A 23,334-nucleotide genomic window follows, 5' to 3' on the forward strand; every position below is an offset into this window, starting at 1 on the left:
GTATATATTATTGTGTGGTATTAATAAGCTATTATAAATCTAATAAAAAATTTATATTTTGAATTAACACTATCATAGTAAATAGCTTTTTGTGTATGTAATAGGCAAATTGTGTTGTGTTTTTGGAAGCAATTACAGCTCTATGCTGTTAAAGTGGCTATGAATATACCTGAGATAATTTTGGATGTGGATTTTAGATGGAATTGCCCTCATTTTTCAATATGCATACAGATTTATCGGGCATATTCATTTTGGAGATTCTGAAAACTAAACAAGCTGTGGGGCCTCCAGGGACAAGTTTGAAAAGCCCTACTTTGAGTGATATTGGGTTGAGTGTAAAGAAGCATCAGTTGGTAAAGACAGATGAATAAATATTAGTCAATGAAATGTTCATCCATTAGCATGCATTCAGTTTGTTAGCACACCTTAAAAAATGTAGCCCCTGCTCTTTTAGAAAACCGTAGCATGGTTTTCAGCGCTGGCCACAACAGCTCTGATGCTCCTAGAATTCCTATGAGCATCGGAGCTGTTAAAGGCCGCAGACAGCGCTATAAACTGTGCTACGGTTTTCTCAAAGAGGGGGGAGGGTGTTAGTGTGCACTAAAAGAAAATTCTACAAATGGAGCCTAAGCTTAGGCGCTGGTAGGCACCCAACCGGTGCCTAAGTTAATTAAGAAGTGCTATTTAAAACGGCAAAAAAACATTAGTTAAAGCACCTACTGGTGCCTAAAAATCTGCGCAGGAATCGCACCTCCGTAGGCACTTTAAGGCTGTGTAATAGCACTGTGGGTTTGGCTAATGCCAGAAGTAGCATTAGGCGGCCTAAAGTACCTACACAGGCATGATTCATGACAAAGATAGGCATGGAGATGTAGGCCTGGAAAACCCTGGTCTACATTTCTGAAGCCTATCTTTCCTGGAGGTATGATTCTGTATACGATGTGATTGGCACGTGATCAGCCGACATTTTTTTAGGCAGCTGCCAATATCAGCACCGTATAGAGAGTCTGGGCCTAAATCAATTTAAGATGAATAAACCTAAGAATGAATGTTCATGAAGTCGTTTAACACATTAAAATATTCTAATGTGCATTATCAATGTCTGAAACAAGCAGAAAACAAAACTTCCAAAAATTGAGAAAGAAGTCCAAAACAGACCCAAAACTTTTTTTTTCCATGCACTTCCCTTATTAGTTATTATCTCTGTTCTGCTTTTGAATTTGTCTGACGTCAGAGAGTGAGATTTCTTAGAAACATAGAAACATGACAGCAGATAAAGGCCAAATGGCCCATCCAGTCTGCCCACCATCAACTATCTGCTCTTCTCCCTATAGGATAAGAAGTTCATAATTGAAATTAAAATACGTCTAAAAACCCACCTAAATTCTCACTTGAATGACCTAAAAGACAGGTCGTCCAATTGCCGATAATAGAAATAGGTTTTAGAAGTATCTAAAAGCAGCTTAGGCCATTTGACTGCCGCTGTGTTCCCAGAGCGAAAAGGGGCGTTTTTCGAGGAGTGGTTAGGGCGGATGGTGGGCTGGATGTGTGCTGACCAAACTTAGTCGTCCTGCAGCAATAATCGAAAGTTTGACAAGACTGCCTAGACGGAACTTAGGTGATCTAGAAATAGCTCTAAGGCCCTGATTCACCAAAAGTGCGTCCCGATTTTAGGCAGCTGTAGGCGTCCTACAGCTATCTAATCAGCCAATCGGGATGCATGTTTTTAAAAAAAAATGCTCCCCAGGCAGGCCGCCTATATTGAAGGCGAGGCCCGCAAGACACCTAGGCCCTGATTCTGTATAGGACGCCCGGGAGAGGCATCCTATTCAGAATCGGCATAAACTAAACCCCGATTCTGTAACCAGCGTCCATGTTACAGACGCTGGTTAGAGAATCGGGTTAGATTAGACACGGCCCGTTACACTTATCGTGGCAAGGGATCTTTCTGCCACTATAAGTATAGCGGGCCGCGGCCCCCTGACCATCCGCTGGCAGGAGGGTGCCCAAACCCTCCTGCCAGAAGATGCCCCCCCCCGACACTACCGACCGCCCCCCCCCGACACTACCGACAGCCCCCCCACCCCGACATTACCGATCTCCCCCCCCCCCGACAATATTGATCGCTGGCAGGAGGGTGCCCAATCCTTCCTGCCTGAAGACGCACCCCCCCCGGCGCTAACAACCCCCAAACCTCCACTCCACCAAACCTGTTCTTACGGCCAGATGGGTCTTGCACGTCCAGCCGGCAGGCACTGCTTCGTCGAAATGATGCGGGCCCGCCCCTTCCCGGCCCATCCCGCCAAAGCCTAAGGCCTGATTGGCCCAGGCTCTAGAAGCCTGGACCAATCAGGCCTTAGGCATAGCGGGTCCGCCCATCCCCACTTAATCTAAGGCCTGATTGGCCAATTTTGGAACTGAAGCTAAAATAATATTACCAAGAGATCTTAGAAAATAACTGGTACTTAAGGAACTGTTAACAAAAGAAGTAGTCCAAATTATAATTTCCTGTGACATTTCTTTTAACAGAAAAAATGAATAGATATCTAAAAAACAACTAGAAAATGTACTTAACAGTAAACTAATTATGGTAGTGAGTACCATAGTGAAATAATTCCTAAAGCAGAGTCTTTGATAGGCATGTCAAGGGCGATTTTGCTTTAATCTATGCTACTTAAAGATTTTCTACTTAAATTAACTTTGTCAATGAAATAGTTAGCCAATTCATCAGCAGAGGGTTGAATTGAAACTACTGAGGAAGTAACTTGAGGAGAAAGAGGATTCTATACTAACCTAAACAGACCTTTTTAGTTGGTTTGTCTAACCCAACCAAATTAGAATAATAGGTTTGCTTAACTTCGGTGACATTTAATTTGTATTCCTGAATAGAACATTTCCAATTAGCTTTGGTTTGAATGTCTCTTGTCTTTCTCCAGGCATGTTCTAAGTGACAACAGAATTGCTTCTGTTCCTTACTCTGTCTGAATATAATTCACCTTGAGCTACAACTGAAAAAAGGCATGAGCTGAATCCAAAGCCCCTTCCCTTTCTTGTTCTGGTCACATCTGAGCAAGGAACATGCTATATGTATCACTGACAATCAGGTGCAGAGTCCACGGATACCTTTACTCCTGGTGGAATTTTGAGCAACTGCACAGCATAGAATTTGCACTGAATTCCCCACCCTCACAGATTTCTGTACCTTTTTCAACTCTATGTTTATAACCTAACTAATTTATTTTTCTCAAGTACTTTAGCAAGAATGTGAGCCTTTGGGACAGTCAGGGAACTCTAAGTACTTTCTCTTCATCTTAATTAATCTTACTTAATGCATTTCTTCTATTTCTACTGTAAACCGCTTAGAACCTCACGGTACAGCGGTATATAAGAAATAAAATTATTATTATTATTATTACATGCTGTAGCAGAATTTAGCACAAATACGGGCAGCAACAGCTCTGTTCACTCTCTCTTCCCCTTCAGAGTTACGTGATCTGCAGCAAGAAGAGGAGGAAGTAACCCGCTGCACAGCGGGTTACTTCCTCCTCCAGTGCCAGCTTAGACCCCACTGTTTATGTGAACCATAATCCTGCGGTTCACATAAACAGTCAGGTTTAAGTCTGCAGAAGAGGAGGAAGTGATCTATTGTGCAATGGGTCACTTCCTCCTTCCTGCAGGAGCTCAGCGGGTGAGGGGAAGAGAGACTGAGCAGAGCTGCTGCCGTGGCTGAAAAAGATAAGAGGTGAGTGTGCAGTGGGAGATAGGAGCAGAGTAAAGGTGTGAATGGGCCATGGGGAGGTTTGGGGTAGAGTGAAGGGGTGAATGTGCCATGAGGAAGGGGGATGTGTGGCTGCAAACAAAAGGGATGAATGTGCCATGGGTGTTTGGGGGCAAAGGGGTGAATGTGCCATGGCCACGAGGGGTTGGGGCAGAGTAAGGGGGTAAATTTGCTATAAGGGTGGGAGTAGCAAGCTGAAGGCTTGCAATGGAGGAGGGGAAGAAAGATACAGTGACAGCTTGGAAGGTGAGGAGAAAGTGAGTGATTGGGATATTGTATGCAAGAGAAAGACTTTAGATAGACAGAATTAGAGGAAGACAGAACCACAGTTAGAGTGTGAGAGAGAACTGAGGAGGCTGGAGGCTGAGAAAGTTAAAGGGGGAAGGAGTTTCAGAACTTATGATGGGAGAATTGTATGCAAAACACGACCAATACATTTTAAACTATGCACAGAATTTTCAATTTCCTTAGCAAAGCAGCAGATGAATCCAGAGACTAGTGGGAATAGCTCACATCGACCAGCAGGTGGAGATAGAGAAACTGATTAACGGTTGGCCTTATAGCCTGGTGTTCTTCCTGTTGATTCAGTTTTGCTCTATCTCCCAGCAGGGGTGGAGCTAATTCTCTAGCTCCTGGATTCGGGCTGTACCGAGTAAATTGGTGTTCATTTGGATTCCTCTGTTGAGACTAGCTCTCTTCAGCAGGACAGGGATGCCCGGCTGAGCGGTGCCGGCTTTGGGAGCTACACCTGGGCCCTCCCAGGTCCCTTCTCCACCCTCCCCTCCGGTTGATTGAGGGGTTCCCTTGGACTTTACGGGATTTTTCTTTTCTTCATTCCAGTAAAAAAAAAAAAAAAAAAGAAATCCTGCCTGTGCTGAGCCGTACCGTTTTTTGAGTCGGCTTTCAGTGCGATTACCAGCGATATCCTGGCTTCCAGTAGGGCGGTCTAAGAGTGTGGGGTAAGTTGATTTCTGCTTCCTGTTTGGTTTTTCGTTGGACTTTGTTCGTTCCCGGGTGGCGGTTGATTTCGGTGGGTGGCATCGCCGGTCGGCGGCTTCTCCGCGTGTAAAAAAAAAAAAAAAAAAAGTTTGTTTGCTGGAACGAGTAATGGCGGCAGAATCTAGTCAGCGGTGTTCGCGCTGTGGGAAGCGCAGAACACTGTCGGGCTTCTGCTCTGCCGGTTGTTTGGATTCACTGCCAGAAGATTCGTTTTTGCAGGCATGTGATGTAGCCATTTCCCGGGTTAGGGAGGCACGGTCAACGTCCCCTGCTCTCGAGGTCGACTCGGGCTTGCTGCAGGGCTCTTCCACGGCTGAGGGGAGTTCGGCGGCGGTCAGGGGGTCGGGAGCGCTAAAAGAAGCTGCGGCTCCGCCCTCAGGCGCAGATCAGGTCGGTTCAGCGGCTCTTGGCCTGGGATCGTTCTCACCTGAATTTATTATGCTGCTGCACCGGGCTTTTATGTTGCAGAGCTCTCAGCCTGCACAGCCGGTGCCTGTGAACTGTCCGTGGAGGAAATTTGCCGGACGGCTACGTGGTCGTCTGGAAATACCTTTTCGAAGCATTACCGTTTGGATGTAGCTGCCCGTGCGGAGGCAAGTTTTGGTGCTTCAGTGCTTACAGAGGCGGCATTGGATTCCCACCCAATTTGAGTTAGCTTTGCTACATCCCACTAGTCTCTGGATTCATCTGCTGCTTTGCTAAGGAAGGTAAAATTATGTCTTACCTGTTAATTTTCTTTCCTTTAGAAGCAGCAGATGAATCCAGAGCCCCACCCCAGGGAACTTGTGGTCGGTGTGTTAGTTTGAATTATTCAGTTGGGGTATTGTTGGTAATTGTATTCTTGAATTTCTGAGTTACACATGTACTACTGGAATGAAGTTTTGTGGTTGCTCATTCAACTTTCTCGGGATGCTTGGGCAAGAGGCATAACTGAATCAACAGGAAGAACACCAGGCTATAAGGCCAACCGTTAATCAGTTTCTCTATCTCCACCTGCTGGTCGATGTGAGCTATTCCCACTAGTCTCTGGATTCATCTGCTGCTTCTAAAGGAAAGAAAATTAACAGGTAAGACATAATTTTACCTTTTTTTGAGCAGAATTCCACCAGGAGTAACCTTTGTACCTAGAGACATCACTGGCTCTGTTTCAGATTCTTGCAGGGAGATTATTTGTGTGCCATTGTCTCCACAGGAGAAAGACATACAATCACATATACAAGGAAGGACGCACACACACACACACACTCACAAAATGGATGGAAATTGAAGTACACAGGGGATACAGAAAGAGTGTCATGGGAATGAAGAAATAAAGAGATGGAAAGAGGAAAAAGCAGACACAGACCTAGATGGAGATGAGAAATAGCCAGACAGAGGAAAATGAGATATTTATTTATTTTTAGTATTTATATACCACTTATAGCCTAATGTGGTTTACATTAAGGTACTCAAGCATTTTTCCCTATCTGTCCCGGTGGGCTCACACTCTAACTAATGAGCAATGGGGGATTAAGTGACTCTCGATAATAGCTTGTGTAAGTTTGGATTGATTGAGTTTAATTAATTTAAAAATATTTATTATTAAAAATTATAAAATTAATGGAAAAAATGAGTAGGAGGAGGAGGTTTTTGAGCCAATGAGGTAGCTCACAAGTATAGCCTGCTTGAAAGCTAATGAGCAACGGCAGGAAGGAATCATGAAGCTCTTTCCTCCTTTTCTTATGATATCCTGTGAGCTGAATAGAAGTCTTAACATAAATTTAATTTCTTTTGAGTAGGGAACAAGTCAATATATACCAGGGGTGTTTGGAATGTTGGATTAAGTGACTTACCCAGGGTCACGAGCAGCACAGGGTTTGAACCCACAACCTCAGGGTGCTGAGGCCATAGCTCTAACCACTGTGCCACACACTCCCACATATACACACATGGAGTACAGAGATGGAGGGAGAGACACAAGAAGACAGAGACACAGACAGAAGTGTAAAGGCAGCAGATGCAAAGAGAATCAGGCAGAGACAGAGACAGATATAGATAGAGTAGAACAGTGTTTCTCAACTCAGTTCTGGAACACCCTCTTGCAGTCAGGTTTTCAGGATATCCACAATGAATATGCATAAACTTGATTTGCTTACACTGCTTCCATTATATGCAGATTTATTTCATGCTTATTCATTGTGGATATCCTGAAAACCTGAATGGCAAGGGGATACTCCAGGACCGAGTTGAGAAACACTAGAGTAGAAGCCAAACTAGCTGACAGAGGGAGAAACTCTTTCTTGTGCTAAGTTTTCCTACCTCAGGTTCTGTGCCCTTTGAAAGATCTTCTCAACACAGCTATTTAATTCCAACCCCCTCAAGGTTGATTGGTTCTCAAGAGTTAAGTGAGCCAATCAGCCACTGGAAGTAGAAAGACAGGCTCAAATGTCTTCCTTCTAGTGAGATCATTTACTTTTCCTTCTCTGAGTCTTTTTTTCTCAGGAAAGAAGTACCGTAGTTAGAATCAGTGTACTGGTACTGAAGTTCTGAGTAAGAAAGGACTCAGAGAGAGCTTGACTGAGATAGCCTTCAATTGAGTGTGCTTCCCTCCTAATGAGAGAAGCTTTGGATCTCTGTATTAAGTTGTTTGTGAGATCCTTACTTACTATATATCAGTGGTGTACCAACATATTTTTGTTTGTTTCTTCAGCATGTCTGTGCAATGTGAATGGCTCCTTGTCAGAAACCTGCAACCCTCAGTCTGGACAATGTGAATGCAAGAGAAATGTTGTGGGCCGGCAGTGTGATGAGTGCAAGGTAAGTAACTAGAGCTTACCTGTAAAATTGCTGGTGATTTTCTTGATCGTAGAAACCAGATTTGGAAGCATTTCTCTTCTCTATGCAGCCAACCACTTCCATTAAAGGGAAAACAAAAAGGGATCCAGAAACTCTTCTACTGAGTTAATTTGCATTTCAAGTATTCTTTGCTACTCTCGAAAAGCTCAGCAATCAGGAAACTACATTTCTCCTTTTACCTTCTAGCTGTGGCTCCCTTCAGTTTAGCATAAACTATAAGCTTGATGAGATGATGTAATTCAGGCATTGAATCAATGAAGTGCCAGGTTTCTCACAAGCAATTATAAGAACACAAAACCATAAGATGTGTCATGCTAAGTCAATCCAGAGGTCCAATGAGCCCAACATCAAGGGGCTCATAATCATAATGGAAATACATCTAAAAACCCGCCTAAATTGGCACAGGTCGTCCAAGTGCCGATAATCGAACTGGGTTTTAAATGTATCTCAAAATGACTTAGGCCCTTTCAGTGCTGCTGTACGCCCAGAGCTAAAAGGGGTGTTTTAGGAAGAGTGGTGAGAGTGGGATCTGGGTGGGATGTGGGCCGGACTAGACTTAGTCATACTACAAGTATAACCGAAAATGTAACAAGACTGCCTAGACGGAAATTGTGCGTTGTGACTTAGGCCATGTAAAACCAGGTCTAAGTGCCCAGAAGGTCTCCAGAGTGAGCAGATAACCATTGTAGACACAAAGTACAGACCCCCACACACTCCCCCAGTGATCACTGACCCCCCCCCCCCACTGCCATAAAAATTGGAATAAAAACAAACACATCTGCCTCCAGAACATCAGCAGCTGGCATAAGAAAGCCAAGTAGAGCTGCACAGAGGTGGCTTAAGTGGTCTGGGGGGTGGGCTAGTGAAACATAGAGAGGAGGACCCAGGCACATAAGCCACTCTAACCACTGCATTCATGGTGAAATATGTGCACCCCTCCAAAACCCTTTTGTACTGCCTTTTAGGTATCACCTGCAGCCATAATGACTATTGGAGTGGTAGACAGGTGGGTATTAGTGGTTTTGGGGGGCTCACCATGACCTATAAGGGAGTTCTGGTGAGATGTTTATGTGGCACCCTTTTTGTGAAGTTCACAGCAGTGCTCTGTAAGTTGCCCCACTACTGTGTTCCCAGGTCTGGGTGTCCAGTCCATCACTTTGCTGACCCCTCCCACATTCAAAAGGTCTTGTTCTAGGCGTTTTTGACTTGGACAATTTTTTGGTCGAGAATGGGGTATAAAGATAGACGACTTAGCAGTCTGGACAATCAAACTGCTGGATGTATAATTAGATGACTTTCGAAAAAACAAAATATTTTGGATGTATTTTTCGGGAATGGACTTTTGACACTGCCAACTTTGGGCGACTAGCGACTTAGGCCCAAAACGTTTCTTTTGATTATGCCCCTCTACCCTATTGTTTGTGGACTTTTCCTTCAGCAACTAGTCCAAGCCTCTTAACCCAGATATGTTAGATACCTTTAGCACAGACAAAAGACAATTCCATAGCTTGATCATGCGTTCAGTGAAAAAATACTTTCTCCAATTTGTTTTCAATCTGATATATTTGATTCACAGAGAATCAGTCCCCTGATCTTAGTATTATATGAAAGGAATTGTTCTGTATTAATGAGTTACACAACACGGAAGATCATACCAATCCATTCTATTGCAAATGTTTGATTTGTTTTAATGTTGAATCTGTCAGATTCGGACACTTAGTACCCTCCAGTCCCTTTGCAAATTAAGAGCTGAAAGGGAAACTTCCTCCAACAGAATACCGTATTTTCACTCATATACCGTGCATCCGTGTAAAACGCGCACACGGGTATAGCGCGCGGGAAACTGTAATTTATGTAAAGAAATTTTTATATACTGCACACTGACGTCAGAGAAAGGGCAGGACCGCCGGAAGAGGAAGCAGCGTATACGCAGGGCTAAGAGAAGGGGCAGGACCGCCGGCAGAGGAAGCAGCAGGACGACGGTAGGCAGCTTCTACATGATGGGGGGGTGGGGAGGTTGTGGGGGTGCGAGCCGTCCTTCGGGGTGGGGGTGCGTGTGCGAGCGCGAGCGGTCCTTCGGGGTGGGGGTGCGAGCGGTCCTGCGGGGTGAATCGGACGTCGGGGGTGGGAACTATGTAAAAAAAAGGGGGGATAACGCACTCACGAATATAACACGCATGGTTATACTCGGTTTGTAAAATCGTGTATAACGCGCGCGTTATATGTGTGAAAATATGGTACTCTCCATGGCCACAGTCCTACTTGCTTGCTGGGCTCTAGCTGATGAACTCACTGAAACCACGTTCCTCACGGGCAGATAGGAGACCACAGCCTATAACAATGACAGGCAGTACCACAGGCAGGGCAGGATTAATCCTACGGTGGTTCACAGACAATCAGGATAATTGAGCCTTCAATCGTAATATAAAAACATTTTAAAGCTCTCACAAGTTGGACCCTCTGTGAGTCTGACTGCAAAGGAAACCAGTTGAGGAAGGAGCAGCAGGTGAAAAGCACTGCTCGATGACTCCTCCTGCCAACTGGAAAACCACACATGTGGGAGAGCGAGGAACAGAAAATGGACTTCTGCAGACATCAGAGGCTCTGGACCCCCGTTCCCCTCCTCCCCTCCTTGTATTGCATATATGAGAGGGCACCTAGTTTGCCTGTGCTTTAATCTTACCCTGGTCATAGTTAAATAATGGGGCCTGTCCACTTGGCTTTGGTGATCCAAGGCAAGACAAAAAGTACCCTGCTGAATTGTAACCAATCATATTGAATCATCTTTTGCATCACCAGCTTAAGTTGTTGTTTCTGAATAACATTCCTTTCTGGTTTCTGAAGCCCAACTGCTGGTGGGACTCAGAGAAGCAGGTGTGTGTGCCCTGTGACTGCAGTCCCACTGGTTCCATTTCACTCCACTGTGACATGACGGGGAGATGCATGTGTAAGCCAGGATTCTTTGGGAAGCGTTGTGACCTCAGCAGGCAAGCATATGAGCGGAAAGGGGCCTCGAGGACTACACAGCGTATTCAGGTCCCTCCTCGAAGATGGAGCTTCACTAGTACAAGCGGGTGCCCCAGGGGCGCTTACAAGCCGAGCTCTCTGGTAATCGCTGGCCTGGTGTGCTCTGCATGGACTGCAGTGCTCTGTGTGTGCATGTGTACAGTAATCAAAGCCCTGTTTGGAGAGCTTTGATGGCTGTATTATAAGCTAACAACTTCAGAAAAAGTTTGATGAATGCATCTGGAACTGTTTTTAAATCAAATTAAGTAGGTATAGAGAAAGATCCATTGCATTACAGTTCCTAGTCAGACTCGTCCTCAAGGCTGAATTTCAACCTGACATTTTTTTGGTTCAAGAAAATAAGTCCTAGAAAGATTTTCAGGGTAGGTCTTTACAGTAAAAAAAATTTTTATTGAACAGGAAGAAAAAAAATAAAAATACAAAGCTATCAAAGATATATCAACAGCCTCCAATTCCCACCCCCTTCCTTATCCCACCTGTCCCCACCCAACATCAAATCTACTGTCCCATAGTCCCCGCTACTACAAGAATGCCATGGATACAGAAATAATGGTCATCTGCCACACAAACCCAAGGCGATGTACTAAGGTACAGTAGTCCAACATACAGAATGATACCCTAGCAAAAACCCTGAGCAGGAAAAGAAACCAGCCAAAAGCCCAACCCTACCCAATAAGAGAGATCCATACAAATGGTCTAGTGAACACTGCAAACAGAGCCCTTTGCTTTTATGAACCCTGAGATATTTGGGGTAGGTCTTAATATAAGCCCTACCTCAAAAAATAAGCCCTAGTTGCCAGCGGCAGTAGCAGCGCTTCCCCCCCCCCCCCCCCAATGGTGCTGCTGCTGCTGGTCACGCTGCTTCCATTGCTTCTGGTACTGTGCACGAGCAACGACTGGACTGAACTTCCGGAGGCATCGGAGCTGCCGGACCTGGACCCCGTCTATTGGCAGCAGCTCGAAGAGGTGACAAACGGCAGTGCAGCACTGAACGAGTGTCTGGTGCTCTTTACTCGGCCACTCCGTCTCTGCTGGGGCTGTTGGACACTGTTCCAGGAGCTGAACTGCCTGCTCAACAACATTTTGTTGGCGCTGCAGGTGAGAGGGCCGGAGAATACAGGTGTAGAGTTTTGTCCACTCAAACCTGACCCCAAGTATGCTCTACCATGCTCCCACCATACCTACTTGAAATATCTGTATGATATGCATTCCTGCAAGCTCTGTCCTCATCTGCACAAGCCACAAACACTTTAAAATCATAAGTGCTTGAGGCTTGTGCAATTAAGGCAGAGTTTACAGGAATGGGGCAGGGACAGGGACAAAACTCACGGGGATTGGATGAGGAAATTGAGTTCCTGCGGGAACGAGGACAAATTTGTCCCCATGTCATTCTCTAGGTGCATAACCCCAGGTATTCCATAAATTGCTCGTGTAACTCATAGGCACACCCCTGACCCACCTATGCCCATCCCATGGCCATGACTCCTAGAAGTTACACATCACAGAAATTTTGCACAAGCTTCTAGAATAGTGACTGCCACTTGCATGCACAATTGCCAGTTGGTAAAGGGTTGGATCATTTCACCAATACATCATGCCAGTTATCACATTCTGATGCACAGGTAGTCTCGCCTCTATTTTGTTGGCATCTCCAAAGTTTCACAGCACATCTTTTTAGGAGATCATTTTCCCTTTCTTGCATGACCATATTTCACTTTCACTTTAGTGCACACCGTCCATTAGAATACCCTTTAACACACTTATTTTTACAAGTGTCTCTCAATTTAACACCTTAGGACCCTTGAAGAAGGCTTGTCAGTCGAAACATGGCCCCTGTAAGGTCCATTAGCCTTTTTATGGTCTATGTGGATAAGTTTCTATACTATTTGAAGATATTTAGAAGAAATAAAAGAAAAGTCAAGAACATTGTGTTTTCCACAGCCTGTCTTTATTTGAATCAAACTCACAACCTCAGGGTGCTGAGGCAGCTGTTCAAACCACCTCCACTCCAATTAACACAATTGGCTCCACTCCAATTTAAGCCAATAATTGGCTGTCAACTTCAATTAACATCCAACTGACCTTGTTCTGTTAAAAGAATTCTCCACCAATAAAAAATATAACACTTGAAGGATAAACATCTATCTATCTGTCAAAACTTATAGCATTTGAGAGGAACTAGAATTTTATTTTCACAGAACAAATTTATTTATAAGATTAATCAAAAACACCAAATACCCAATACAACCCGAACTAAAACTCCTAGGAGTTATAATAGACAGATGCTGCACAATGCAGTCCCAAATCAACAAGACGACCCAGAAAGCTTTTCTAACCATGAGAAATCTACGTAAAATCGGAAAATTCTTCAACCCAGCACAATTCAGACTAATTGTCCAATCCCTAGTCTTAGGTCTGCTGGACTACTGTAACTCCCTCTATCTTCCTTGTCCAGCCACTATGATAAAAAGACTCCAGACCATACAAAACACCGCCCTCAGACTGATCTACTCACTCAGAAAATATGATCACATAACTACTGCCTTCTTAGACTCCCACTGGTTACCCATACAAGCACGAATTCAATTCAAATTCTACTGCCTATTATTCAAAGCGTTACATGGCTCTTCCCCTTCCTACCTAAACAACCGCTTAAACCAGATCTCCACCTCAAGACACAGAAGAACCCCAAACCCTTTTACCTTTCCCCCACTCAAAGGCACACTACGCAAGAAATTGTTTGACAACCTTCTGGCTACACAAGCAGCAAAACTCAACCATACCATCTCCAATCTGCTGACAACATCGGACGACTTCAAAACATTCCGAAAAGAAATCAAAACCCTGCTTTTCAAAAAATTCATCCAAATATCTTAACCATTCTTCACCTACCTCAAGATATTACGTCCCCAAATAACCCACCTAAACACCTTCCAAGCAAACAGACCCCAAAAATTAGATGGTAATCTTACCTACTCTAACAATATTCTCTTTGTCCATATCACACAGTTCGGCACTGTCATTTTACTATCCAACCCCTAAATCCCCTTAGGAATCTATCCAGCTATCTCTCCTCTGTCAAAAAAAAAAAAAAAAAAAAATTGTATCTTCACTGGAAAATGTCCAGTCAAATCTTTTTGTAATCCGCCTTGAACTGCAAGGTATAGGCGGAATAGAAATCCGTAATGTAATGTAATGTAATGTAATTAGGCAGGCAATGCAGAAAGTTCAGTTACAATTTAGGGATCTTTCCACAAGGGAAATGTGCCACAAGATAAGATTTTGTTATAGAAGCAGAATGATTAATTTAAGTAACTCACTCTGATATGGGCCTTGCTGGAAGAAAAGTTCTTCATTTGCAGATGAGAGCACATGGCATCTTGACTGTAGAGGAAAGATTACAGCAAGGGGTGTTGAATGTCCAGGAATGATCCAAAGAGAAAGAGCATAAGCAAATCCCCTTTTTATGGACTTTAGGGGCTTGATGTCCGGTCCAATCACCAAGACAGGAACTCAAGAGTGTTAGCCATTCAAAATTTAGGCATAGTGGCCAATCACAGTGCAGGATTTCAATTCAACCTTTTTCTGTTTCTGGCCGAATGGAGATGATGCGGTATACAAACCTAAGGATTAGATTAGATTAGATCTGGTTTGCTTTCTGGCTGGGCAGCCTTGATTGGATTTTGATAGGGTTTTTGTCAGGAAAGTTTCAGGTGAATGGTTATCCTTTCATTCTTGAATGGTTTAGTCTTTCCTATGCATTTATAAGGTTAAAGAAAATCGTTATCTTGAAGTTTTAGGTCCCAGCCTCTGATTACTAACCCTCCACCTCCCTTTTACAAAACCGACAAGAGGTTTTTAGCACCAGCCAGCATGCTGAATACTCTACATTGCTCGAACACTCGTAGGAATTCTATGACCATCGGAGCAGTGCAGAGCATTGAGCGCACCGGCCAATGCTAAAGACCTCTTGCGTAGTTTTGTAAACGGAGGGGTAAGTATGGTTCATGCAGACTGGGGTAGTTAACACTTTTATCTTGCAATAAAAGATCTGAATAGAAACTATGGCAATACCCAGCCATCCTTTTGTTACCTACTGAATAAGTGCTTAGACAGATGGCCAGCTTGAGTCTCTCAGAAACACACTTTAGTCCATGAAATATTTTATAATCACTAAATCCAGCAAAAATCAACCATATCATATTACAGGTCTATAAATTGGGTGCCCAACTTTGCACACAAACCATAAAGTTTGACACCTAATATTATATAAGGTCCTAAGTTCCTAGCTAGATCCCAAGTAGTAAAACAGATTTTATGTTGCTTATCATAGGAATAAGCAGTGCATATCCCCAAGCCATCTCAATAATGGCCTATGGACTTCTCTTTTAGGAAATTGTCCAAGCCTTTTTTAAACCCTGGCAAACTAACTGATTTCACCACATTCTCCAGGCAATGAATTCTAGAGTTTAATTACATGTTGTGTAAATAAATATTTTTATCTGATTTGTTTTAAATCTACTACTTAGTAGCTTCATCGCATGCCCCCTAGTCCTAGTATTTTTGGAAAAGGCTAACAAGTGATTCACATCTACCCTTTCCACTCCACTCATTATTTTATAGACCTCTATCATATCACCCCTGAGCCATCTCTTCTCTAAGCTAAAGATCCCTAGTTACTTTAGCCTTTCCTCATAGGGAAGTCGTCCCAGTCCTTTTTTTTTTATTTAATAATTTTTATTGGCATTTAAAGTAATCATACACGTATGTAAAATGACATGTCACATAAAAGTAAGGAAGAAAAACAGAACAAAACATTATGAATAACAATTAATCATTAATGCTATCATAGATAAAACAAAAAACAGTATGGTTGTACACTGTATTCAAACAAATCCTCATGGTTTAACAGGCGCGTAACTATAAGATTTCCCATATTTTATTAAATTTGTTTGATGCATTCTTTTTATAATTTTTGTCACCTATCTCTGTACCTTTTCTAATTCGGCTATATCTTTCTTGACATACAGTGACCAGAACTGCACATAGTATTCGAGGTACGGCTGTACCATAGAGAATACAAGGGCATTATAAGCTGCCTTATTCTATAACTGTGTACCCAATTGTGCACCTAACTTGGGCACCATTTATTAAAGAGGGTATACTTTTCTTAAAGGCATGTTATCGCAAATGACAGCTCATTATTACTTTTCAGTACTCATGCATGGCTGCAGTCACCTTAGGCTTGTGAACCCTCTCATTGTTTCTAGAGTCCATCAGAGTCCGTGGACAATCTAAAAGAACTATGACTCTTTGGTGTTTTGCATGTTTGTGTATGCATAGATCAAATTTTGATTTTGTATTTTGTGGGATTGATCAAATGTATTATAGTAAGGGGTTATTAGTCATTAGTTCGCCAGTCTCTGGAGGGGTGTCAGAGAAGTTGGGCTTTTAGAGCTGAAAGCCCAACTAATTTGAGCCGAGGAAATAGATTTTGATTTTCAGAATCTTGGATCTTTTGTTTGATCCCATATGACGTGAGATGTCATAATTTGGAGTTGGCACACCATACACTTTTGTGCAATATCCAGATGAATTAGGGATGGGGACATTGTCTTGCAGTTATATTGTTCAATAGACCTCAGCAAAAATGGCAAATTTTCTTGGAAGTCAATCAGGTGGAAAATTGTTTAAATTTCACAGCAAATAAACCTGTTCTTCCTAGGATTTCTGCTGTAAAATGGGAGTAGGCAAACTTGGTCCTTGAGGGCCACAATCCAGTTGGGTTTACAGAATGTCCCCCAATAAATATGCATGAGATCTATTTGCATGTACTGCCTCCATTGTATTTATTTATTCAATTTTCATATACTGTTCTCCCAGGAGAGATTGGAACAGTTTACATGAATTTATTCAGGTACTCAAGCATTTTTCCCTATCTGTCCCAGTGGGCTCACAGTCTATCTAATGCACCTAGGGCAATGGAGGGATATAGGGCTAGATTCACTAAGCCCACCGATCAAGTCCCGACCACTTAGCGATCCCTTTGCGACCCTGACCTGATTCACTAACCTTCCTCCCGATCCGATTCCGATCCGTGCATGCAAATGAGGGATATTGCATGCAAATGTAAGAAGGCAGCGATTCACTAAACATTTTCAGGCACACCGACTGGGCTGGCCGATCCAAAAACAAGCGACTGCTGAGGACCGGTCGCTTGTGCAAAAACCCTGCTCTTTACTGACTCTCCTGATCTTGCCCCTTACCCCGCCCCCCCGCTCTCTGCTCCGACTCTCCTGCTTGTCGCCCCACTCTCTAGTCCAGCTCTTCTGCTTGCCGCCCTGCTGAAAAAAGCCTCTTGAAAATGCTGTCATTTGTGTTTATGCTGATTTTCTCGAGTGATTTTGCTAACTGATTTTTTTGCTGGCCCGACTCTCCTGCTTTACAGCTCCGACTCTCCTGCTTGTCGCCCCACTCTCTGGCCTGTCTCTCCTGCTTGCCGCCCCGCTAAAAAAAAGCCTCTCGAAAATGCTGTCATTTGCGCTTATGCTGATTTTTTTTCGAGTGATTTTGCTGATTGATTTTTTTTTGCCGGCCCAACTCTCCTGCTCTGCTGCCCTTCCCTGCAGCACGAGCCTGTGATTTTAACCCGCTTTAAACCCGCAGGCTAAAACCATGGTCTGGTGAGTAAAAAAGTAAAAAAAAAAATATCCCTCAGAAGAGCTTTATCATCCAGCACAATGTTTTAAAGAGCTATTTGATATTGCCAGCGAAAGTAAAAAAAAAAATTAAAAAGCAAACACGGACATCAAACGCATGCACAGTCCATCTACAGGCAAAGAAGATGGTCTGTGCATGCGTCAGGATCGCTTTCAAGCGATCCATGTGGTTGCTGGGGACGTTCCTCCAATCGCCCCCATTTGAATACAGACCTGTTGTGAATCAGTCGGCCTGTCTCGGATCGGACACGGAGCGGAGTGAATCGGGAAGGTTAGTGAATCTAGCCCTAAGTGACTTACCCAGGGTCACAAGAAACAGTGTAGGTTTGAACCTACAGGGTGCTGAGGCTGTAGCTTTAATCACTGCACCACACACTCCCTGCCAATAGATCTCATGCACACTCATTGGGGAAATTCTGAAAACCTGACTGGGTTGTGGCCCTCGAGGACCAAGGTTGGACCCCCCCCCTGTCCTGTATGAATGAATGCGTGCTATGTTTTGTGCATCTCTTCCATACCTGCAGTGACCCTCAAATTCCCCCCCCCCAGCTCTGCCAGTATTTGCAAGTCAAAAAATATTCATTTCTTTAATTTCCTGTGTTTTAAGGATTGTTATGTGTTTGTTTTATTTAGGTTTGCTACTTTTTGTTGCAGAGTTAATATACTTCATTGCTCAATAGTTTACCTTAATGCTCAATTGAGTGCCTTATTGTTCTGGAGATCTTGTCGAGCACTCGTGACCTGGATTGGCCATTGTTGGAAACAGTAGGCCTTCAGCCTGTAACAGTGCGCCTCTCTCCTGTTGCTCAAATAACCTGCATTATTGCTCAATAGTATGTGCTGGGTTTCAATACTATGGGACAATAGTGTGCAGTATCTGAGCACTAATACGTAATATTTTGCAGTAGTTATATCATCTGAGCAAGGATGCATGATACGTATTTTGCAGTAGTGTGCACTATTGAAGACACAGAGCAAAAGCAGAATTTCCTTTCATTTTAAGTTTAAAATAACATGAAACCATGTGGAAACTGCTGTCCTTTCCTACACTCTTTCCAATAAATGCAGATCCCCAGGATCTGCATCCATTTCTTATTTCAAAGTTACATTATGGGCTCCTTTTACGAAGCCGCGTTAGCGGTTTTAGCGCACGCAGCTTTTTTAGCACGCGCTCAATGCTGGCGTTAGCGTCTAGCGTGGCCGGCAGTTTGGCGCGCGCTATTACGTGCGTTAAACTGCTAACGTGGCTTCGTAAAAGGAGCCCCGTGTAGCTAAACAGCTTAGTGCTTACGCAGCTAAGGCAGTGCTGTGTGTTTCTTTTCGCATGGCTCCCTGGCAGCCGCAGGACACCTACTATAATGCTTCTGTCTAAAATATTTCAGGCTGTGTATTTAAAAAAAAAAGCAAAATAAAGTCGTTATATTTGCATAGATTTGCAACTGCTTTCCTCCAGCTCAGCAGAAACAAATGCTTAGTAATTAAAATTTGGGAGCTTTTGGAAGAACCTCAAAGCATAGACAGCAAACGTTGGATCCCACTAGGAATCGCAGGCAGCGTAGAGAAGTGAGAGCATGAACTAATGAATAACCAGTTCCCAGGAGCAATGCTAGTTCCCCCTTTTTTTTTTTTTTTTTGCAAAAAGGAATAGGCAGTATCTTTGGGATTAATAATTGGTTAGATAGAACTGGCAGGGAAGGGGATATGAGATACCAGGAACTGGACCTGCCACTAGTTTTTTTTTTTTTTTCTCTCTCTCTCTCTATTATTTCTACTGCTATTTGCCTGCTCTGCTCCTAATATTTTCATTGGTTCCTCTTGACAGCCTGAAACCTTTGGCCTCCAGTCATCCAGAGGCTGCGTTCCTTGCAACTGTAACTCCTTTGGCTCGAAGTCATTTGACTGTGATGAGAGCGGCCAGTGCCTGTGTCAGCCTGGAGTGATGGGGAAGAAATGTGACCGCTGTGCTCATGGGTATTTCCGCTTTGAAGAAGGAGGATGCACTCGTACGTAATAAGCACCATTATGAATTGTTTGCATTCAGGTAACATGTTCCACTGAAATAAGAGCCTGACCTTATAGGACATAATACTTCTGGAACAGGTATGCAGTCTGTGTTTTTTGGTAGAAAAGGACATATGTGCAGATGCATAAAAACATCCAGAAGAGATATTACAGAGCCTCAGTATGCCTGTGATGGGCTACTGATTATTTTTTTTTTTAAATAAAAGGGCACTTGACATTTCTGAACAATTGGGTAAAGTAATAAAGCATAATAATTTATTTTGAGGCAGTACAGAGAGATCATGATAGAACAAAGATCAACCAAAGGCCAGTTGCTTTCTTCACATTAGCTCTGTTCATGCTTAATGGAGAAGCTGGTGAGAAGATTAGCAGATGTCAGAGTGCAGAGCTGTTAAAGTGACATAAAATGAGATGGGCACCCTTTAAGTTGGAAAAAAAAAAATAAATAGGAGTAGAAGCAGCAAGGGAGAAAAGCAGTTTTAGAAGCAAAAACGAGCAGAGGAGGGAGACAGAGGAGAGCAGGAGGCTAGGGGCTGGGCGAGAGTTAGCTCCGCCCACCCCCACCGCGTCAGAGGAGTCAGCACCCGAACCCCCATAAAAGGGGGCGGAGCCAACGACGAACGTGGTGCACAGCATCAGGCAAGAGGAGTAGAAGCAGCAAGGGAGAAAAGCAGTTTTAGAAGCAAAAACGAGCAGAGGAGGGAGACAGAGGAGAGCAGGAGGCTAGGGGCTGGGCGAGAGTTAGCTCCGCCCACCCCCACCGCGTCAGAGGAGTCAGCACCCGAACCCCCCATAAAAGGGGGCGGAGCCAACGACGAACGTGGTGCACAGCATCAGGCAAGAGGAGTAGAAGCAGCAAGGGAGAAAAGCAGTTTTAGAAGCAAAAACGAGCAGAGGAGGGAGACAGAGGAGAGCAGGAGGCTAGGGGCTGGGCGAGAGTTAGCTCCGCCCACCCCCACCGCGTCAGAGGAGTCAGCACCCGAACCCCCCATAAAAGGGGGCGGAGCCAACGGCGCACAGCCGTTAGGCGCGCGGCGAAGGCGAGCGGCAAAGGCGCTCGCCTTAGCGAGAGCGCCTTTGCGAAGGGCCTCAAGAAGGGCCAAGTCACTACACCCAAGAGCACAGGGAAGGACTGAAAGGTGAGTTAGTGGCAAGCAGCGCAGAAGAGACGAACACACAAGCAGCAGTAAGGTAAGGAAGAGAAAAGACAACACACACAAGAAAGCAGCAAGGCAAGAAGCAGATACAGAAGGAACAACCACACACAAGCAAAAGTTAGGCAAGGTTGTGCAAAGGCACCAGGCACAGAAAGAACAATCACACAAACAAAAGTAAGGAAAGGTAGAGCGTAGGCAGTCCATACAAAGGCAGAAGGCAGTAAAGCAAGAAGCAGGTGCAGAAGGAAGCAGGCACCGAAGGAACACGTAAACTTATCTGTTTTTTTTTTAAAGTAGTAACCCCGATGGAAGCAGAAGGTAACCAGAAGATGAGCTTTCCAGTGTTCTGCGCGGACTGTCATATGTATGACTACCTCCCCTCGGGGAGACAGTCATACGTATGCAGTCGGTGTCAGGAGCTGAAAAGCTTGAAGAAAGAAGTCAAGCGACTTGAGGACAAGATACAGGAGCTAGAAGGACTTTACACCACGGAGGACCCTACCAGGGCATTTGAAGACTTCAGGAGTGAGAAACACATCGAGAAGGAAGTCAGGGAACTCGAGGAATTCATTGAGGAAGCATACAGGAGGAGGGTGGAAGAGAACGAACTCCAGATGAGAGATGATGCAACACCAACTTGGAAGGGGGAGCAAGAAGCAGATGACCTCAAAGAAGACACCCACAGAAGAATACCACACGAGGGGGAAGAATTGGCTAGTCGATGCCCAGAAGAAGAGAGAGCTAAGCACACCGAGGACATTGACCTGAGACCGATAAGAAAATTGAAGAAGGGAAAGTCAGCGATCCTGGTGGGAGACTCGATATTGAGGCATGTGGACAGCCACATAGCAGGAGGAAGAGAGGATCGACTGGTGACCTGCCTCCCAGGAGCGAGAACCAAGGACATCGTGGACAAAATTGGGAAGGTCCTGGAAGGAGCGGAGACGGAAGAGACCGCAGTAATGATCCACATCGGGACGAATGATGTCAGCAGGAGAGACTACAGAAGAGGCACGCTGATAGAACAGTTCAAGATTCTAGGAAGGAAACTGAAGATGAGGACCCAGAAGATAGCATTCTCAGAGATCCTACCGGTACCGAGGGCAGATGTGAAAAGGCAGGAAGAACTACAATCAATAAATGCATGGATGAGGAGATGGTGTGAGGAAGAAGGGTTCCACTTCGTGAGGAACTGGACAACGTTCTGGGGCAAGAGCAAGCTCTACAGGAGAGATGGACTGCACCTGAGCGTGGCGGGAACAAGACTTCTAGCAAACAACGTCAAGAGAGGAATAGAACAGGCTTTAAACTAAGAGAAAGGGGAAAGCCGACAGTCGACCTAGCGTCGATGATTCGGAAAAAGGTATCCCGTGAAGATACTAAGGGGAAAAAAGGCAGGGAAGAAACAAGAGACAAATTACAGGAGTCAACTAACCCAGAAGAGGAGGTTAGAAAGATTGTAGCAAAAGAGAAGACACCAAAGACTGAAGCACAGGGAAAAGAAATGAAGACGACAAAATGCCAGGATCTAAACTGCATATATACTAATGCAAGGAGTTTAAGAAACAAAATGGGGGAGCTAGAAGCCATGGCCAATGCAGAGGACATAGACATCATTGGAATCTCTGAAACGTGGTGGAATGAGGAAAACAAATGGGATACAGCACTGCCGGGGTACAAGCTCTATCGCCGGGATAGGTCAGGTCAGAAAGGAGGAGGAATAGCCCTATACGTAAAAGAAAGCATACAATCGACAAGAATGGACACAGCGGAGATGATCAACAAACTGGAATCGCTATGGGTTAAAATACCGGGTAGGAAAGGGCATGAAATAAAGATGGGCCTATACTATCGTCCACTCGGGCAAACTGGAGATAGCGATAAAGAAATGGATGCCGAGATGAAGCGAGAATGCAAAAGTGGTTACACAGTTGTTATGGGAGACTTCAACTATCCTGGGATAGACTGGAGTCTTGGAAGCTCAAGATGCGCTAGGGAGACAGAATTCCTGGAGGCTATACAAGATTGCTTCATGGAGCAGCTTGTTAGAGAACCGACGAGAGGAAATGCCACTCTGGATTTAATCCTAAATGGACTAAGGGGACCTGCAAAGGAAGTGGAAGTAGTGGGACCGTTGGGAAACAGTGATCATAATATGATCAAGTTCAAGGTTGAAGTAGGCATACCGAACGGAAAGAGAACCATAGCGACATCTTTCAACTTCAGGAAAGGAAACTATGAAGCAATGAGGGAAATGGTAAGGAAGAAACTTAGGAACACTTCCAAAAAATGGCAAACAGTAGAACATGCCTGGTCTTTTTTCAAAGACACAGTGAGCGAGGCACAAAATCTGCACATCCCCAGATTCAGAAAGGGGTGCAAAAAGGGTCGAACAAAAGACCCAGTATGGATGACTAAAATAGTGAAGGAAGCGATAGGCAATAAGAAAAATTCATTCAGGGAATGGAAAAAGGACAAAACTGAAGGGAACCAGAAGGAGCACAGGAAGTATCAAAAAGAATGTCACCGTGTGGTTCGAAAAGCCAAAAGAGAGTATGAAGAGAGGCTAGCCAGGGAGGCACGAAATTTCAAACCGTTCTTCAGATATGTTAAAGGGAAACAGCCAGCTAGGGAGGAGGTAGGACCGCTGGACGAAGGAGACAGGAAGGGAGCGGTGAAGGAGGAGAAAGAAGTCGCAGAAAGACTCAACATGTTCTTCTCGTCTGTATTTACAAACGAAGACACAACCAACATACCGGAACCTGAACAAATATTCAATGGAAATCAAGCAGAAAAA

The 23,334-nt window shown here is 44.2% G+C and overlaps 1 protein-coding gene across 10 annotated transcripts in view; it reads left to right on the plus strand.

The window, feature by feature from the left end:
* LAMA2 (laminin subunit alpha 2) overlaps positions 1-23,334 on the plus strand; it is a 1,204,230-nt gene that overhangs the window by 733,124 nt on the left and 447,772 nt on the right. For 6 of the 10 annotated variants that reach the window (XM_033936921.1, XM_033936924.1, XM_033936922.1 and 3 more), the window contains 3 exons: positions 7,467-7,573; positions 10,457-10,720; positions 19,181-19,361. In XM_033936921.1, the coding sequence (XP_033792812.1) occupies positions 7,467-7,573; positions 10,457-10,720; positions 19,181-19,361 (552 nt within the window). The remainder of the gene's footprint in view (positions 1-7,466; positions 7,574-10,456; positions 10,721-19,180; positions 19,362-23,334) is intronic. The other 4 variants (XM_033936928.1, XM_033936929.1, XM_033936930.1 and 1 more) reach the window with 1 other exon arrangement.

This window comes from Geotrypetes seraphini, chromosome 3 (genome assembly GCF_902459505.1).
Source record: "Geotrypetes seraphini chromosome 3, aGeoSer1.1, whole genome shotgun sequence".
Classification (NCBI taxonomy): domain Eukaryota; kingdom Metazoa; phylum Chordata; class Amphibia; order Gymnophiona; family Dermophiidae; genus Geotrypetes; species Geotrypetes seraphini.